Source organism: Erythrolamprus reginae, unplaced genomic scaffold, assembly GCF_031021105.1.
Source record: "Erythrolamprus reginae isolate rEryReg1 unplaced genomic scaffold, rEryReg1.hap1 H_53, whole genome shotgun sequence".
Taxonomy (NCBI): Eukaryota; Metazoa; Chordata; class Lepidosauria; order Squamata; family Dipsadidae; genus Erythrolamprus; species Erythrolamprus reginae.
This window is the reverse complement of record NW_027248510.1, coordinates 170,605-189,865: the sequence shown is the minus strand read 5'-3', so window position 1 is coordinate 189,865 and position 19,261 is coordinate 170,605. Positions and strand designations below refer to the sequence as shown.

Below are 19,261 nucleotides of genomic sequence, written 5' to 3'. Positions count from 1 at the left end.
TTGTATTTGAGGATTCATCCTAATTTGATTTAATAAAATTTCAATTGACAATATAAAAAGGAAAGGGGAGAGCGGGCACCCTTGTCTCACTCCCTTCCTAATATCAAATGTATCCGTCAAATCTCCATTAACTAAGATTCTTGCCTTTTGTTTAGAGTATATATTGTTTATCCTATTTTCAAAATTGGATCCAAATTCCATACCTTTTATTAATTTTTTTTAAAACTCCCAATTTAAATTATCAAAGGCTTTTTCAGCATCTAAAAACAACATTTTATTTATTTATTTATTTGTTAGATTTGTATGCCACCCCTCTCCATAGACTCGGGGCGGCTCACAACAACAATAAACAATATATGACAAATCTAATATTAAAGTAACTAAAAAACCCTTATTAAAAAGCAAGACATCCACACAAACATGCTATGCATAAATTGTATAGGCCTGGGGGAGGGGAATATCTCAATTCCCACATGCTCGATGACAGAGGTGGGTTTTAAGGAGCTTACGAAAGGCAAGGAGGGTGGGGGCAATTCTGATCTCTGGGGGGAGCTGGTTCCAAAGGGTCGGGGCTGCCACAGAGAAGGCTCTTCCCCTGGGTCCCGCCAAACAGCATTGCTTAGTCGATAGAACCCGGAAAAGGCCAACACTGTGGGACTTGATTGGCCGCTGGAATTCGTGTGGCAGAAGGCAGTCCCAGAGGTATTCTGGTCTGATGCCATGTAGGGCTTTATAGGTCATTACAAACACTTTGAATTGTGACCGGAAACTGATCGGCAACCAATGCAGGCTGCGGAGTGTTGGCGAAACGTGGGCAAATCTTGGAAGCCTCACGATAGATCTCGCAGCCGCATTCTGCACGATCTGAAGTTTCAGAACACTTTTCAAAGGAAGCCCCATGTAGAAACCATTGCAGTAGTCGAACCTCGAGGTGACGAATGCGTGAGTGACTGTGAGCAGTAACTCCCAGTCCAAATAGGGCCGCAACTGGTGCACCAGGCAAACGCCCCCTTCACCACAGCTGAAAGATGTTTCTCTAATGGGAGCTGTGGATCAAGGAGGACGCCCAAGTTGCGAACCTTCTCTGAGGGGGTCAATGATTCCCTCCCCAGGGTAATGGATGGACAGATGGAATTGTCCTTGGGAGGCAAAACCCACAGCCACTCCATCTTATCAGGGTTGAGTTTGAGTCTGTTGACATCCATCCAGACCCCAACAGCCTCCAGGCACATCACATCCACTCCCTCGTTGACTGGACATGGGGTGGAGATGTACAACTGGGTATCATCCGCGTACTGATGTTACCTCACCCAATGCCCTTGGATGATCTCACCCAGCGGTTTCATGTAGATATTAAATAGCAGGGGGGAGAGGACTGACCCCTGAGGCACTCCACAAGGGAGAGGCCTAGAGGTCGACCTCTGACGCCCCACTAGCACTGATTGCGATCGATCAGAGAGGTAGGAGGAGAACCACTGGAGAACAGTGCCTCCCACTCCCAACCCCTCCAGCCGATGCAGAAGGATACCATGGTCGATGGTATCAAAGCCGCTGAGAGGTTGAGAAGCACCAGGACAGAGGATAAACCTGTCCCGGGCCCACCAGAGATCATCCATCAACGCAACCAAAGCAGTTTCTGTGCTGTAGCCAAGCCTGAATCCTGACTGCTGAGGGCCTAGATAATCGGCTTCTTCCAAGGACCGCTGGAGCTGGAGCGCAATCACCTTCTCAACAACCTTCCCCATGAAGGGAAGATTGGAGATTGGATGATAGTTGTTAAGAATGGCTGTGTCCAGGGAAGGCTTCTTGATGAGGGGGCGCAAAAGTGCCTCCTTGTAGGGAGCCAGAAAGGACCCCCTCCCCAAAGAAGCATTAACGATCGCCTGAACCCAGCTCCGTGTCAAGACCAGTAAGGAAGGACACGGATCCAGTAAACAGGTGGCAGAACTCACAGCTCCAATGGCCTTGTCCACTTCATCAGGTGTCACCAGATCAAACTCTTCCCAGAAAGATAGACAAGTACGGGCCCCAGTCACCTCGACTGACTTGTTTTGTTGTCAGTCGACTCTGTTATCCAATCGGAGTCGAGCTCCGCTCGGATCCGAGTGATTTTATTAGCGAAAAACGTGTTAAAATCCTCGGCACTGCTCTGCAAGGGCTCCCCAACTCCCCCCTGGTTATGAAGGGAGTGGGTCACCCTAAACAGAGCGGTCGGGCGGGATTCCACTGATGCAATCCAGGCGGCATGATACGCGCATCTTGTCACCTTGAGCGCCACTTTGTAAGTCTTAACAAGAGCTCTTACAAGTGTTTGATCGGATTCGGACTTACTCTTCCTCCATCGCTTCTCTAGACGTCTCTTCTGACATTTCAACTCCCGGAGCTCCTCATTGAACCATGGAGCTCTACGGGGTCTAGTGCCGCAGAGAGGTTGCAACGGCACAATCCGGTCAAGAGCCTCTGCTGCAGCCTTGCAAATTCTTTATCGCTATAGCTTTCATAATACCCTAACATGTTCAAACTATTCTAGTGTTGTATCTTATTTGTCTTATCAGGCAGAAAACCATTCTGATCTGGATGAATTATCTTATTTAGTATATTTTTCAGTCTCTACTATAATTGACATGTACAGTTTGCAATCGGCATTTAGCAAAGATATCAGTCTATAGTTTTTAATCTGATCTGGATCTGCACATTCTTTATGTATCAATATTGGCTTCTTGCCATGATAAGGGATATATGACATTTTTTAACGTGTTTTTGTAAATTCCTAATAATAAATCTCCTGTTATATGTAGTGTTGCCTTATAAAATTCAATTGGAAATTCATCCGGTCCAGCGATTTAGTTATTATTCTGTTTCATGATTACATGTTCTAACTGTTCCTTAGTTATTTCTTTGTTTAACATTTCTTCATCTTCTTTACTTATTGGCTTAATCTTTGAGTCTTCTAAATATTTTATTATATCTTCTTCTCTAATGTTATCTTTATCATATAGTTCTTTATAATATTCTAATGCTATCTCTTTCTTTTTTTCTACTTGGTGGTGTAATATTTTATTCTTGTCTGTTAACTGTTGAATTGATCTTTTTTCCTTTCCTTTCCTCAATTTATAAGATAACCATCTACCTCAGCGTTTCCCAACCGGTGTGCCACGGCACACTAGTGTGCCGCGAGACACAGCCAGGTGTGCCGCCAAGCTCCTAGGGAACTCCAGCTGGGCGGGGCGCTGCCAGTGCCTCGACCTGGAGCTCCCACTCGCAGCTGTCCCCCGGCTCCGGCCCATGCCGCTGCTTCCGGCGCAAACCTGCTGGGCCCCAAAGAAGGAAGGCAGGAAAAAGGAGAGCTTAAGGAGAGCCCTGCCCAGCTGGAGATTCCCTGGCAGCACCAGGTAGAAGCCGGCAATGCAGCACCCTTTTCCAGTGCCGTGCAAGGAGCTGGGCGTTGGAGTTTGGGGTGGGGAGCGATGAAAGTGCGGAGGCCGGCGCTGTGGCTGCCCCCACCCCCCAGTGACTCCGTTCCCCTCGTGCCCCTGGCTTCTCGCCGCTGACGCCCGCCCGCTCTGCCCGCCCGCCCGATCTGCCCCTTTCTCCAGCTCCTCCGGCGAGCGCTCGGAGAAAACCTTCTCACAGCGGAGGTCGGAGAAGGTTCTTTGGAACGTCGGGGGTGCGTGCGTGCGCGCGCCCTATCCCCCAGCCAGCCTACCCGGAAAAGCTTTGCCGGCCTCCGCAGAGAAGGAAGAGAGAGAACAAAAGAGAGAAAGAAAGGAAGAGAGAGAAAGAGATAGCAAGAGAGACAGAATGAGAGAGAGAGAGAAAGAGAAAGAAAGAAAGAAAGAGACAGCAAGAGGGGGGAAGGAGGGAGAGAGAAAGAGAGCCAAAGAGAGAGGAAGGGAGAAAGAAAGAGATAGCAAGAGGGGGGAAGGAGGGAGAGAGAAAGAGCAAAAGAGAGAGGAAGGAAGGGAGAAAGAAAGAGGTAGCAAGAGAGACAGAATGAGAGAAAGGAAAGAAAGAAAGACAGCAAGAGGGGGGAAGGAGGGAGAGAGAAAGAGCAAAAGAGAGAAGAAGGAAGGGAGAAAGAAAGGGATGGAGAGAGAAAGAGGGAGGGAGAGAAAGAGAGAGGGAGAGAGAAATAGAGCGAAAGGGAGAAAGAGATTTTTTGTCCAAACTTTTTTGCGCCCCCCCCCCCTCAATGTTCCCCAGGATTTTGAAAATGTGAATAATGTGCCGCGGCTCAAAAAAGGTTGGGAAACACTGATCTACCTGGTCTGTTTGCGTTTTGAAATTGATCTTGTTTTGCAGCTCTTAATTTCCTTACTACCTTTTCCTGATCCAATAATTCTAATTTATGTTTAATTAGCTCAATTTGTTGTCTTGTATCATCCTGAGATTCTTTTTCTAAATTTTTCAGTTTACATATTAATTCATTTTTACATTGTCTTTTTTCTTTATTTTTTCTGAATGTATAGGCTATTGTTAACCCTCTCTGGTATGCCTTAGCTGTGTCCCATAGATTCTGCAGAGAAGTTTCTTGATAATTATTTTCTTTAAGAAATAACTCCATTTCTTTTAAAATCCAATCTATATATTCTTGATCTATCAATAATTGCAAATTCAGCATCCATCTTTTATTTTTTTCTACTTTCACCTTTCCAAAAGACTTTTACATTTTGCCAATTTGTTAATATCTATTTTAATGGAATTTATTAAATTTTCTACTTTACAATTAGCCCAAACCAAGTCTATTCTAGACCAACTCTGGAGTAAAATGTATATTCTCTCTTATCTTTATTTCTCATTCTCCAACAATCTCCCATGCTTAATTCTTCACACATTTGGTGGAATGTTTTTGGAAGCACTTTCCTTTTTTTTGTATAAATTTTTATTTACACTTTTGTAGTCTTTAACAGCATCAATTATACCATTAAAATCCCCAATTACACAAATATGCTCAACTTCCAGTTCTACCAATTTCTGATGTAATTTTTTTAAAAAGCTTTTTGATTTTTGTTTGGCGCATACATAACTACTAGTGTAATTTGTATATTAAAAATTGGGACTGAGATTATTCAAATTCTTCTTTTTTTATCAGCATAAATTTTTGGGGCATCTAGTCCTTTTTTCACATATATCGCAAACTCTTTTTTTGTTGTGTGATAAGGCTGTAAATACTCTTTCTAGCTTATTATTTTCTAGTTGTTTTTCATTTTGTTGTGGAATGTGTACAACTTGTAAACAAATAATATTCAAGATTTGTTCTTGTAGTTTGTTAAATATTCATTTTTGTTTGGTATGTGAACTCAAACTATTTACATTGATTGAAAGTAGCTTCACCGTACTTTCCATTCCCACTTAGTTGTCTTCTGTTTATTCTGTTTTCTTTCTGCGCACTAGTGAGAACTCCTTCTTGTTCCTGTTCTTTATCTTTGGAAGTTCCTTCATTTCCACTTTCTAAGTCTATTAAGGGTTGTTCTTGGCTTTTACTTTCTAATTCAGATCTTTCTTCTGCCATAAATTCCTCGAAAAATTCGTGTGACATTAATTCACTTTCTATCTATCAATTTCCCACCTACATTTTCAATGGGAGTTAATAAATGAAATTCAAGACTTCCCTAAACACTTGAAATGTTGCCTCATGTGAATTTCCTTGTGTACAATAAAGGATGATTTATGCTTGAAGTAATGACCGTAGAATTAACATTTCAAAGATTTCTCAATGGTGTGAGTCTGCTGGTGTCTCACCAGGCTGGAATTATAACTAAAACCTTTCCCACAAAAAGGGCATTCAAATGGTTTCTCTCCTGTGTGAATCCTCTGGTGTTCCACCAGGCTCCAACTCTGACTAAAACTTTTCCCACACTCAGGACATTCAAACGGTTTCTCTCCTGTGTGAATCCTTTGGTGTTTCACCAGACTGGAATTATGACTAAAATCTTTCCCACAGTCAGGACATTCAAAGGGTTTCTCTCCTGTATGAGTCCTCTGGTGTCGCACCAGTCCGGAACTCTGACTAAAACTTTTCCCACAGTAAGGACATTCAAAGGGTTTCTCTCCTGTGTGAGTCCTCTGGTGTTGCACCAGTTTGGAATTCTCACTAAAACCTTTCCCACAGTCAGGACATTCAAAGGGTTTCTCTCCTGAGTGAGTCCTCCGGTGTGTCACCAGGTGGGAAGTCTGAGTAAAACTTTTCCCACACTCAGGACATTCAAACGGTTTCTCTCCTGTGTGAATCCTTTGGTGTTTCACCAGACTGGAATTATGACTAAAATCTTTCCCACAGTCAGGACATTCAAAGGGTTTCTCTCCTGTATGAGTCCTCTGGTGTCGCACCAGTCCGGAACTCTGACTAAAACTTTTCCCACAGTAAGGACATTCAAAGGGTTTCTCTCCTGTGTGAGTCCTCTGGTGTTGCACCAGTTTGGAATTCTCACTAAAACCTTTCCCACAGTCAGGACATTCAAAGGGTTTCTCTCCTGAGTGAGTCCTCCGGTGTGTCACCAGGTGGGAAGTCTGAGTAAAACTTTTCCCACAGTCAGGACATTCAAAGGGTTTCTCTCCCGAGTGTGTCCTCTGGTGTGCCACCAGGCTGGAATTATCAATAAAACGTTTCCCACAGTCAGGACATTCATAGGGTTTCTCTCCTGAGTGAGTCCTCCGGTGTGTCACCAGGTGGGAACTCTGACTAAAACCTTTCCCACAGTCAGGGCATTTAAAGGGTTTCTCTCCTGCGTGAATCCTCTGGTGTTGCACCAGGTTGGAATTATTAATAAAACCTTTCCCACAGTCAGGGCATTCAAAGGGTTTCTCTCCCGTGTGAGTCCTCTGGTGTTGCACCAAGTGGGAACTCTGACTAAAACCTTTCCCACAGTAAGGGCATTCAAAAGGTTTCTCTCCTGTGTGAGTCCTCTGGTGTTGCACCAGGTTGGAATTATCACTAAAACCTTTCCCACAGTCAGGGCATTCAAAGGGTTTCTCTCCTGTGTGAGTCCTCTGGTGTTGCACCAGGTTGGAATTCTTACTAAAACTTTGTTCACAGTCAGAACATTCAAAGGGTTTCTGTCCTGTCTGAATCCTCTGGTGTCTCACCAGTCCAGAACTCTGAAAAAAACTTTTCCCACAATCAGGACATTCAAAGGGTTTCTCTACTGTGTGAATCCTCTGGTGTCTCACCAGGCTGGAATTATCACTAAAACTTTTCCCACAGTCAGGACATTCAAAGAGTTTCTCTCCTGTGTGAGTCCTCTGGTGTCTCACCAGGCTGGAATTATCACTAAAACGTTTCCCACAGTCAGGACATTCAAAGGGTTTCTCTCCTGTGTGCGTCCTCTGGTGTGTCACCAGGTGGGAACTCTGATTAAAACTTTTCCCACAGTCAGGACATTCAAAGGGTTTCTCTCCTGAATGGGTCCTCTGGTGTTGCACCAGGTTGGAACTGCGACTAAAAGTTTTCCCACAGTCAGGACATTCAAAGGGTTTCTCTCCTGTGTGAATCCTCTGGTGTTGCACCAGTTTGGAGTTCTCACTAAACGTTTTCCCACAGTCAGGACATTCAAATGGTTTCTCTCCTGTGTGCGTCCTCTGGTGTGTCACCAGGTGGGAACTCTGATTAAAACTTTTCCCACAGTCAGGACATTCAAAGGGTTTCTCTCCTGAATGAGTCCTCTGGTGTTGCACCAGGTTGGAACTGCGACTAAAAGTTTTCCCACATTCAGGGCATTCAAACAGTTTCTCTCCTGTGTGACTCCTCTGGTGTTTCATGACTGAAATTGTGACTGTGTTATTTTACACAGTCATCACATTCAAATGTTTTCTCTTTTTTGTAAGCCTTGGGTGCTTCACTAGACTGGAATTCTCTCTTTGAAATTTTCCTCACAGAAAGGATATTCAAATGGTGTTATTGCTGTGTCTGCATCCTTTAGTGTCTCATGACCTGAGAATTTCTAATGAAATGTTCACACAATCTGCACAGTCATATGTTTCCACGCTCATGTGTGTCTTCTGGCGTACCACCATGTTGCCACGTTCACTAAAGACTTAACACATCATGGGTTCTTTTCTGGCTTCCCTTTTGTGTAGTTTGTTCCAAGAATCACAAGGGAAATGTTCTGACCAATTTTTGCTACATTGAGATGGTGTGCATTGCTCTTCTCCTGTCTAGCTCCTCAATGTATAAACAGCTGTGATTTGCAATCTCTTGTTTTCTACAGCTGAGTTCATCAAAAATATCCACAATGCCTTGTTTAGTGGTGCTTTCATTCAAGCCATTTTCTTCCTCAGAGGGAGAGGCCTGCATTCCTGTCTGCTCTACATGGCTTTATTATTGACCTTTTCATCTCAACTGACTTCCTGATATCTCCCTTTTTTGCTGATGGAGGAAAAACGATGTAACGTATCCTTGAGCTCTGCATAATCTGCTTATTTGAGCTTGAAATCTTTCTTGATTTTCCCTTTCTTGCCTAACAGCTTCTGGAAGAGGAGGAGAATTGTATGGTTTTCCAAAAGAAATGGAAAATATTTTGATTTTTTTTGCTTGATTTTCTTCCCTTTTCAATGTTGCGTGTGATTTACAATTGTCCCAAGTGCTCTTATTGCCTTCCTCTTTGTCTGTAAAGAAAAGAAGAACTTTGTTTATAAAATAATTAGAAATCATTTGAAAAAATTAAAAAAGTATATATTACAATGAAAAAATAAAAAATGCCCCAATGCTAATCACTTACATTATTTATGTTTCATAGAAGACTATCGAGATCCATGTTCAAATATCCATTCAAATCCAGTTGTTTAATTAGGTCAATCAAGCATTCTTAGCAATGCAAAGGACTATCATCAAATATATCTTGAACTGCTGCAAATATATAATGGTAGATACCGTGCTTCCCCGAAGATAAGACAGGGCCCGTCTCATGGTGGGACGCAATTGGGGGGTGGCAGGGCAGGTGAGGTGGAGCAGGGTGTGGAAGGTTGGGGTTGGGCGTGAGAGGGGAGTCTTACCTGTACTGGAGTTTAGCAGCTCTGTTTGTCTCTCGGATGGTCTCTTTACAGAAAAAAACCTTGTACGGTATAGAAACTCTTCTCAATGTGAGAAGTTGTTAATGGCTTACCCTCGCGACCAGAGTTTCTGTATTTTCAAGCTTTTCCCCCCTAAAGAGACCAGTCGAAAAACACACATAGGTGCCAAACTCCAGTACTTGTAAGATGCCCGTCTCGTGGTGGGACAATCTGGACCGGGACTCACTACTCACAGTAACTTATGCCCTCATCACCTTGAGGTTCGACTACATGGGGCTACCTCTGAAGAGTGTTTGGAAACTTCAGATCGTGCAGAATGCAGCTGCGAGAGCAATCATGGACTTCCCCAGGTATGCCCATGTTACACCAACACTCCACAGTCTGCATTGGTTGCCGATCAGTTTCCAGTCACAATTCAAAGTGTTATTTATGACCTATAAAGCCCTTCATGGCATCGGACCAGAATATCTCCAGGACCGTGTTCTGCCGCACGAATCCCAGCGACCGGTTAGGTCCCACAGAGTTGGCCTTCTCCGGGTCCCGTCGATGAAACAATGTCGTCTGGCGGGACCCAGAAGAGCCTTCTCTGTGGTGGCCCCGGCCCTCTGGAATCACCTCCCCCCGGAAAGCAGAACGGCCCCCACTCTCCTTGCCTTTCACAACTTACTTAAGACCCACCTTTGTCGCCAGGCATGGGGATTACTGAGATACCCCTAAACATATAGAGTTTTATAAATGGTATGATTGTATTGAATGGTTCTTAATGATGGGTTTCTTAAATGTTTTGTTTCTTTTAAATATTGGATTTGTATATTGTTGTGATTGTTGTGAGCCGCTCCGAGTCTCCAGAAAGGGATGGCATACAAATCTAATAAATTATTATTATTATTATTATTATTATTATTATTATTATATTAAAAAACAAACTTGAAAAGTATTCCAATATTGGAGGAGTTTCATAAAGAAGAGGGTGTCAGCTAAGTTTCCAAAGCAACAGTGAGTAAGACAAGAAGCAGTGGATGGAACTTACCAAGGAGAGAAGCAACTTACAACTTCATGTCTGCATAAACTTCCTAACAGTGAGAACACATAACCAATGGAACACCTTACTTTCAGGAGTTGTAGATGCACCACTAGAAAAACACAGGAGGTTTTTAAGAGGATGTTGGACAACCATTTTTCAAAAGTGGTGTAGGGCTTCCTGCATAGGCAGGGGGTTGGACTAGAAGACCTCCAAGGTCGCTTCCAACTCTGTTATTGTGTGTGAGTCTTTTGGTGTTTCACCAGACTGGAATACCAGCTAAAATGTTTCAAAGGGTTTCTTTACTGTGAGTCCTCTGGTGTTTTACCAGGCTGAAATGCTCCCTGAAATTTTTTCCACAATCAAAACTTTCAAAAAGATTTTTCTCGTTCAAATCCCCCTCTCCCGTATGTGAGTCCTCTGTGGTCTCATGAGGTGGGAGCTTCCAATGAAACTTTCACACAATCTGAACATTGTTACATCATGTGATTCCGCTGATGTTTCACCATGTTGCCATGCTCACTAAAGGATTTACCACATTGGGAGCATTTTTAAGACTTTTCTCCTGTGTGGACCTTTTTGTGCATAAGCAGCTGTGGTTTGCTGTTTCTGCATTTCCCCTCAAAGGTGCATCCATGGAGCTTTCCCAGCACTTATATTCTTTGAGGTCAAAGATATGTATGATTCCTCGTTTATTTTTTAAAATATTTATTTTTTCACCAAACCTACACAAAACATACATACATATACCATATTATCGAGAAATCCATAGTTATATATTTCTATCCAAAATATCATGAACATATATCCTTGGTTTTCTCTTTTTATACTTTTATCTCCAGTATGCTTTGCTTCAATATTTTGTACTACCTGCCTCCTTCTATCTCCCTCTCTTCCCTAGCTACCTTCTTTCTCCCTCTCTCCTACTTCCCTCCTCTTTCTCTCCCTTTTTACTTTTTCTGTCTCCCTCTCACCCTTCCCTGAGTACATCTAACCATAATCCATTTTATGGATACCAGACTAGAAGAGCCGGGGTGGCGCAGCAGGTAGAGTGCTGTACTGCAGGCCACTGAAGCTGACTGTAGATCTGAAGGTCAGCGGTTCAAATCTCATCACTGGCTCAAGGTTGACTCAGTCTTCCATCCTTCCGAGGTGGGTAAAATGAGGACCCGGATTGTGGGGGAAATATGCTGGCTCTGTTAAAAAGTGCTATAAGCCAACCTGAGTCTGAAAGAGAAGGGCGGCATAAAAATTGAATAATTAAAGAAATTCAGCGTTGGAGTTATTTCTTAAACTTATACCTTTCCCTTTATCTTTATTTACATTTTAAATATATTCTTCCAGATATACAGTGTTCCCTCGATTTCCGCGGGGGATGCATTCCGAGACCACCCGCGAAAGTCGAATTTCCGCGAAGTAGAGATGCGGAAGTAAATACACCATTTTTGGCTATGGACAGTATCACAAGCCTTCCCATAACACTTTAAACCCCTAAATTACCATTTCCCATTCCCTTAACAACCATTTACTCACCATTATTGCTGGTACTCACCTTTGAATAAGACACTTAATGATCCTGATATTTATAAACGTAATTATTTATTAACAATAATCATTTTTTTATTATTTATTTGCAAAAATTATTAGTTTGGCGATAACATATGACGTCATTGGGTGGGAAAAACCGTGGTATAGGAAAAAAACCGTGAAGTATTTTTTAATTAATATTGTTTGAAAAACCGTGGTATAGGCTATTCGCGAAGTTTGAACCCACAAAAATCGAGGGAACACTGTATCTACTATTGCTCTAATGCTGCCTCCATCCTCCTATTTTTGTCGCCTGGGCCTACCACCTCTAATTTTCAATTTCCTTCCTAATTAATCGCAATGACTTAACTTCCAGAAATAGTCATTATTTCTTGTGCCTTTGATTTTAGGCCATATTTTTCCCTCCCCTCAATTGGTATATTTACTCATCATTTTTGTTTAGTTCTATCATTTCTAGATGCCCATAGTTTTTAATTTCTTCTCCCCATTCATATCTCCCTTCCAATGTTCTAACATTTTAAAATTTTGTTTTAACTCATTCTCCAGAGAGGCGGCGATAGCAGTCAGTGGGTTGACCTCATCCGTCAACAAATGAGGACTGAGCCCATACTATAAAAGCTTGTAGTCTTTCAATCCCTCCGCTTTTCCCCTCAGTCCTCCACAGTGCAGGACACGTGGTTCAATCTACCTCACTGCTTTCTCCTCTCTTCCATTACAACTACCAGTCTCCTGATCCCACGTATAGCTAAAATGCACAAAAATTACAGCCCAACGTGTTGGAAATGTAAAAACACTCAAGGCACCTTCTTTCACCAATGGTGGTTATGTCCAGAGACAAGAAAATACTGGAAGAAAATAAATAATTGGTTGTGTCAAATAAGAAATACAAAAATAGAATATACGCCATAATTTTTTCTATTGGGTATTATGAGAGGTACCTATTCTAAAAATGTAAAATATTTAAGTTTGCATATTACAACAGCTGCAAGGATTGTATTTGCACAGAACTGGAAAAATCCGCAAATACCTGAAGACAACGAGGTCATCAAGAAGATATACCACTGTGCAGAGATGGACAGATTGACAATGGAACTTAATAATCGAAAAGACTCGGACTATTATGAAACCTGGACAAAATGGTACCAATGGAGAAAAAAAAGAAACTTAAAAGAAGCATTGAAATAAAACATCAAGAAATCTAAAAGTAATAAAAGACAATGTCGATATACGATGTAGATTCATCTGTAAATATGATTATGTACTTTTTTAAAAAAAGGGAAAATTTAATAAATATATATTTTTAAAAAGAAGAAGAAAGAATTGCTTTTTCCTCCCTTCTGGCTGCTGTCACAGGAAGGGCTATTCAGGGGCGAGGGGAGGTTCATCTTTCCGTGCTCGACCCCCGCCCAGGCCTGCCAACCTCTTATCGGCTACCTTTTTTCTATTTCTACGAGCCAAAGCTGGGCAGAGGTATCTTCTTCCCCCATGCCTTTGTAAGTCCTTCCCTCACAGCCTCTCTTCCATTATCGGGTTTTCTCGGCGCCTGGCTTTGATTAATTGCTTCCTTCCCGCCTAACAGCTGATTGGCTCCGGTGGCAGTTGGGCTCGGCAGCAATTTGCCTTTTACTGAATAATTTCTCAGCTATGGTTTCTTGGGGCTCTCGGCAGGGTGCTTGTTCACTGCGGAGCACTCCTGCCACTGCCTGAGCCTGGGCTCTTAATGATAATCATCATCAGCAGAAATTACTGGTAATTTAATTAATTGATTCAAGGGGGGGGGGTGTTCTTTCAATTTCCAAAATTTTCACTGATTGGTATTAAAAGAAACGAGAAGAAGAATAAAATAAAAAAAGGAGACTATATCTGAGTAGAGCTAATCCCCTCAGGAAAGGCCTCCCCCCCTTTTCGAATTCTTAACTGCTGGCAGCCATTTTATAATCACAGCTTTGCATCAGCCATTTTATCTGGGCCTTTACTTCAATGGCTGGCAGTAACCCAATGGCTCAAGGCTCAGAGGTACAATCCTTATCTCCCTCTGCTCCTGAACGGGAATCTAACTCTCCAGGTGCCAGTGCCTTAGGCTACTCATTTGCTCATTCCAGGAAACGTGTCTTAAAGACAAAGAAGGGTAGGCCGAAAGCCAGCAAGGCCTCAAAAAAATCTGAAACTAGGCTGCATAAGGCCTTAACTAAAATCTGTGACCAGGCTTCAAAATCTCATGCTGTCACGAGTGGGGGATACCTCTCAGCAATTCTGCCCTGATGGGATCTAATCATTTAGTACTGGCAGATACTGATATTTGGGGCTTTTCTTTAACTCTTTTACTCCTCTCCTCTTTCTCCTCCCCCTCCTCCTGATTCTCTGCCTTCCATCTTATTTCAAACTCCTGCTCCTCCTGCAATGTCTGTCCAGGCCTTTCCCTCTATTCCATTCTTACAGGATCCCAACAATGTACAAGCCATTATCTCAGCAGCTCTTACTCAGAGTATTGCACAGTGCATGCAATTCATGAGGGGAACCAAACCTCTGTTGCCACTGCTCCTCAACTCAATATGCCACCTCTCGTGAGTCACCCTCAGAACCAGAACTGACAAAATATGTCTATATCTACCTATGTGGCAGAATTCAGGAATCCTTCTGAGGAGGACGAAGGGGGTCCTGATATAGAGCTATCCAATGATGAGGGCATAGACCCAGAACCCCCAGCAACGGTGGGGCTGTTCCATCCCACCCTCTTTTGCTCTTTATTTAAAGCTCGCAACGTTGGCAACATTTCTGCTGCAGCCCCTTATGCCATTCCTGGGTCAGATATCAATCCCTTTTTCTCCTTATGTACGCTGGAGGCCCAGGTGACACCATGTCCACCCCTCTTTGTCCATGGGCAGTGGTAATCCTCTTCAACAGGGACTCTATCCTTGACCAATGATAGGAAATTCATGGGGCTACCTTTGAAAAGTGTTCGGAAACTTCAGATCGTGCAGAATGCAGCTGCGAGAGCAATCATGGGCTTCCCTAGGTTTGCCCATGTTACACCAACACTCCGCAGTCTGCATTGGTTGCCGATCAGTTTCCGGTCACAATTCAAAGTGTTGGTTATGACCTATAAAGCCCTTCATGGCATCGGGCCAGAATATCTCCGGGACCGCCTTCTGCCGCACGAATCCCAGTGACCGATTAGGTCCCACAGAGTTGGCCTTCTCCGGGTCCCGTCAACTAAACAATGCCGTTTGGCGGGACCCAGGGGAAGAGCCTTCTCTGTGGCAGCCCCGACCCTCTGGAACCAGCTCCCCACAAAGATTAGAACTGCCCCCACCCTCCTCGCCTTTCGTAAACTCCTTAAAACCCACCTTTGCCGTCAGGCATGGGGGAATTGAAACATCTCCCCCGGGCCTATACAGTTATGTATGGTATGCTTGTGTGTATGTTTGCTTTTAATAATGGGGCTTTTAGTGTTTCGTTTAAATTATTAGATTTGTTATATATTGTTTATTATTGCTGTGAGCCGCCCCGAGTCTATGGAGAGGGGCAGCATACAAATCTAATTAATAATTAATTAATTAATTCTTTACCGTTGCCCCAAAATTAGCTCCCACACTCAGCGCTCCAGAAGTTACGGCTCTCCTATCTCCCACCAATCTTCCTGGCGATGCAGCAGAGCTGTTATGGCTGGAGGACAAGAGACTTGAGCAGATCCTCGTCATGAATCATCAGACGGGCGCCTGGGCCGTAAGGGCAGCCACTTTGGCTTCCTTCTTTTCTAGAGCTAACAACCTTGTTACAAGACTTGCAGGAAAGGATTCCAGCGGCAGATACCAGATCTCACCAGGACATAGCCAAGATGCTAGTAGCCGCTCGCTTCCCTACAAGCGGCCAGGTTCCCATCCTCTAGCATGGTCACATCAGTCATAGCTCGCAGACACCTTTGACTGCTTTCCTGGCAGGCTGATGCCAAATATACTGGACATAAGCACTAATAGATGCAGACACAGGAATAACACCATTTGAACATCCTTTCTGTGACAGAGAGAAATACAAATACAAATCTTATATAAAACAAACTTATAAAAAAGGGTAATAATTTTCCAAATTATATATCTTTCCAACAATTGACCTACTAGAGTCTAATATATTTCCCTTTTCTTTATTCTTTTTTTCCCTGTCAATGTTAAAAACTAATTCAATTAGTTCAATTTATTTATTTATTTATTTATTTGTTTATTTGCTGTCCAATCCCATAGGATTCAGGGCTTCTTACAAAAACATAAAACAATACAATATAGTAGAAAGAAGTAAATATTAAAATTATAATACTCTAAAATTATAAACCATAAAATCCTGTAATATAAATTTATGCTCAATCCAATAGACCTAACACACATATCTATCCAATCAATACAGTTTGGCCGTGAAAGGTGGTAGTATTCAAGCCCCCAGGCCTGCCAGCAAAGCCGGGTCTTCACGGCCTTTCGAAAGACCAATAGGGTCTTTCCAATATAATTCAGTCCATCAAATAACAAACTAATAGAAACATAGAAGTCTGACGGCAGAAAAAGACCCCATGGTCCATCTAGTCTGCCCTTATACTATTTTCTGTATTTTATCTTAGGATGGATATATGTTTATCCCAGGCATGTTTAAATTCAGTTACTGTGGATTTATCTACCACGTCTGCTGGAAGTTTGTTCCAAGGATCTACTACTCTTTCAGTAAAATAATATTTTCTCATGTTGCTTTTGATCTTTCCCCCAACTAACCTCAGATTGTGTCCCCTTGTTCTTGTGTTCACTTTCCTATTAAAAACACTTCCCTCCTGGACCTTATTTAACCCTTTAATATATTTAAATGTTTCGATCATGTCCCCCCTTTTCCTTCTGTCCTCCAGACTATACAGATTGAGTTCATTAAGTCTTTCCTGATACGTTTTATACTTAAGACCTTCCACCATTCTTGTAGCCCGTCTTTGGACCCGTTCAATTTTGTCAATATCTTTTTGTAGATGAGGTCTCCAGAACTGAACACAGTATTCCAAATGTGGTCTCACCAGCATTCTATATAGCGGGATCATAATCTCCCTCTTCCTGCTTGTTATACATCTAGCTATGCAGCCAAGCATCCTACTTGCTTTCCCTACTGCCTGACTGCACTGTTCACCCATTTTGAGACTGTCAGAAATCACTACGCCTAAATCCTTTTCTTTTGAAGTATTTGCTAACACAGAACTGCCAATACAATAGTCAGATTGAGGATTCCTTTTCCCCAAGTGCATTATTTTACATTTGGAAACATTAAACTGCAGTTTCCATTGCTTTGACCATTTATCTAGTAAAGCTAAATCATTTACCATGTTGCCGACGCCTCCAGGAATATCAACCCTATTGCACACTTTAGAGTCATCGGCAAATAGGCAAACCTTCCCTACCAGACCTTCCCCTATGTCACTCACAAACATATTAAAAAGAATAGGACCCAGAACAGACCCTTGTGGCACACCGCTTGTAACCTGACTCTGCTCAGAATACTCGCCATTCACAACAACCCTCTGGTGTCTATGCTTCAGCCAGCTGCAAATCCATTGAACTATCCAGGGATTAAGTCCAATCTTCACTAATTTATCTATCAGCTCTTTATGTGGAACCGTATCAAAGGCTTTGCTGAAGTCCAGGTAGGCAATATCCACGGCACCACCTTCATCCAACACCTTTGTGACATAGTCAAAGAAATCAATGAGATTAGTCTGACATGATTTGCCTTCAGTAAAGCCATGCTGATTTGGGTCCAATAATTTATTGTTTTTTAGGTGCTGATTTATCCTCTTTTTCAGTAGAGTCTCCATCATTTTAACGACAACTGATGTCAAGCTAACTGGCCTGTAGTTACCAGCTTCTTCTCTACTGCCCTTCTTGTGGATAGGCACAACACTTGCCATTCTCCAATCCTCAGGAACATCTCCTGTTAACAAGGATTGGTTAAACAAATCAGTCAGGGGGGCAGCAATGACAGATCTGAGTTCTTTATAAATTATAATTTTTATATATTATAAAAATTATAATCTTTATAAATATAAATTAACTTATTAAAATACCTTTTAACTAAAATATTTATACTAATTATACAAACTGATACACAGCTAATATTGTTAACAAAATTAGGTATAATAAAATAATTCATAAAAAATTACATGACATTCCACCGTCAATCATCCATTATTTTTTAATCTCTCAAATATTCCATTATTGTAAATATTTCCCTTCCAATTCTACTCTCTTAACCTTTCCCCCCATTTCTTTTATTTTTGTACTAATAACTTCCCCAACTCATTTTCTTCCTTTTGAATATATTATTTGTGTAGGTATTCTCAATCCCTCTTAGTCTCTTCTCACAATTAGCCCCTCATTTTTAACTGCCTCTTCTGATACCATTTTGTAAAATTCAGACTTTCCTTGTGGACTTTGGACTTGACTATCTATAGATTTGAACACTGGGCCCTATCCAACAAAATGAAATTAAAGAGAGAAAAAGTAGGTTGTACACTTAGCGAAGAAAAACCAAATGGCAAGGTACAGAATAGATACAATCTGGTTCAATAGCAGTAACTGTGAGATGGATCTTGCAGTCCTATCGTAGTGAACAATCCCCTAAAAAGAGCGAACAGTGTGATTGCAGGGGCCACAAAAGCAAAAACTGCCTTAAGAGAGGGCTAGATTTAAGATCATGTGAAGTATTAGTATTAATTTATAATGCTTTAGAAAGATCACCTTTAGGATTACTGCAACTTGTTTTGATTGACACTATTTTAAAAAAAGTGTAATAGAGTCTCTATAGAGGGCAGAGAAGAGAAGAAGGGATAATTAGGGGGCTGGAGATCAAAATATATAAAGAGTTGCAGGAATTGGGTATGTCTAGTCCAGTGAAAGGAAGGACTAGGTATGACATGGCAGCAATCTTCCAACACTTGAGGGGTCAAGAAGAAGGAGGTCAACTTATTTTGCAATGCACCAGAAGGCAAGACAAGAAGCAGCGGATGGAAACTAACCCAGGAGAGAAGCAGCCAACAACTAAGGAGAATTTTCCTGACACTGAGAATAATCAACCGATTGCCTGAAATGGTATTGGGTCTCCTGCTTGTGCAGGGCGTCGGAATAGAAGACCCGCAAGGTCCCTTCCAACTCTCTCACAACGCCCAGTGATGGAGCACCCACAACCTCTGGAGGGAAGCCATTCCCAGAGAATCAACCTTAACTTGAGAATTTTTCAATCTTCCACCAGCAGAAAATTGCAGCCACGTGTTTCACAGAGTGCAGCACCAGTGGGATTAAATTTGGCAGGGGAGGAACCTGCAGCACCAGCATCTGACACGCTTCAGCCCGGTTGCTTCTCTGCTTCCAGGCCGTGGAGGAAACCAAACAGCCCGACTTGCTCCCGGACTCTCCCCCCCCCCTTCCCTCAACTCACCTTCCAGCTGATGCTTCGATCCGCTCTGCACCCCACCATCCTCCAGTGAGTCTTCCGGAAGAGGAAGTTCCTCCGCGTTTCTTCTCTCTTCCGATCTCTTCTAGTAATTCGGTACTCGATGGTTTTAACTCCTGGATTAGGCACGTTTCTGGCACCGATATGGCCTATCTAATTGCCATCTGATAGCAGAAGAAAAACACTCTTGTCCACTCTCTACCTAAGGCGTTTGCA

General features: G+C 42.4%; 1 protein-coding gene and 1 pseudogene across 1 annotated transcript; both read right to left on the bottom strand.

Annotated features, from left to right (window-relative positions):
* Positions 1–19,086, bottom strand: part of LOC139155769 (zinc finger protein 850-like) — a 54,781-nt pseudogene extending 35,695 nt beyond the window's left edge.
* Positions 4,310–19,075, bottom strand: LOC139155759 (zinc finger protein 850-like). Its single transcript, XM_070731031.1, has 2 exons — positions 19,031–19,075; positions 4,310–8,604 (listed from the first exon to the last, which is right to left on the bottom strand). The coding sequence occupies exon 2, from the start codon at positions 7,756–7,758 to the stop codon at positions 5,695–5,697; it is 2,064 nt and encodes a 687-aa protein (XP_070587132.1). The 5' UTR covers positions 7,759–8,604; positions 19,031–19,075; the 3' UTR covers positions 4,310–5,694.
* Positions 19,087–19,261: the final 175 nt, after the last annotated feature.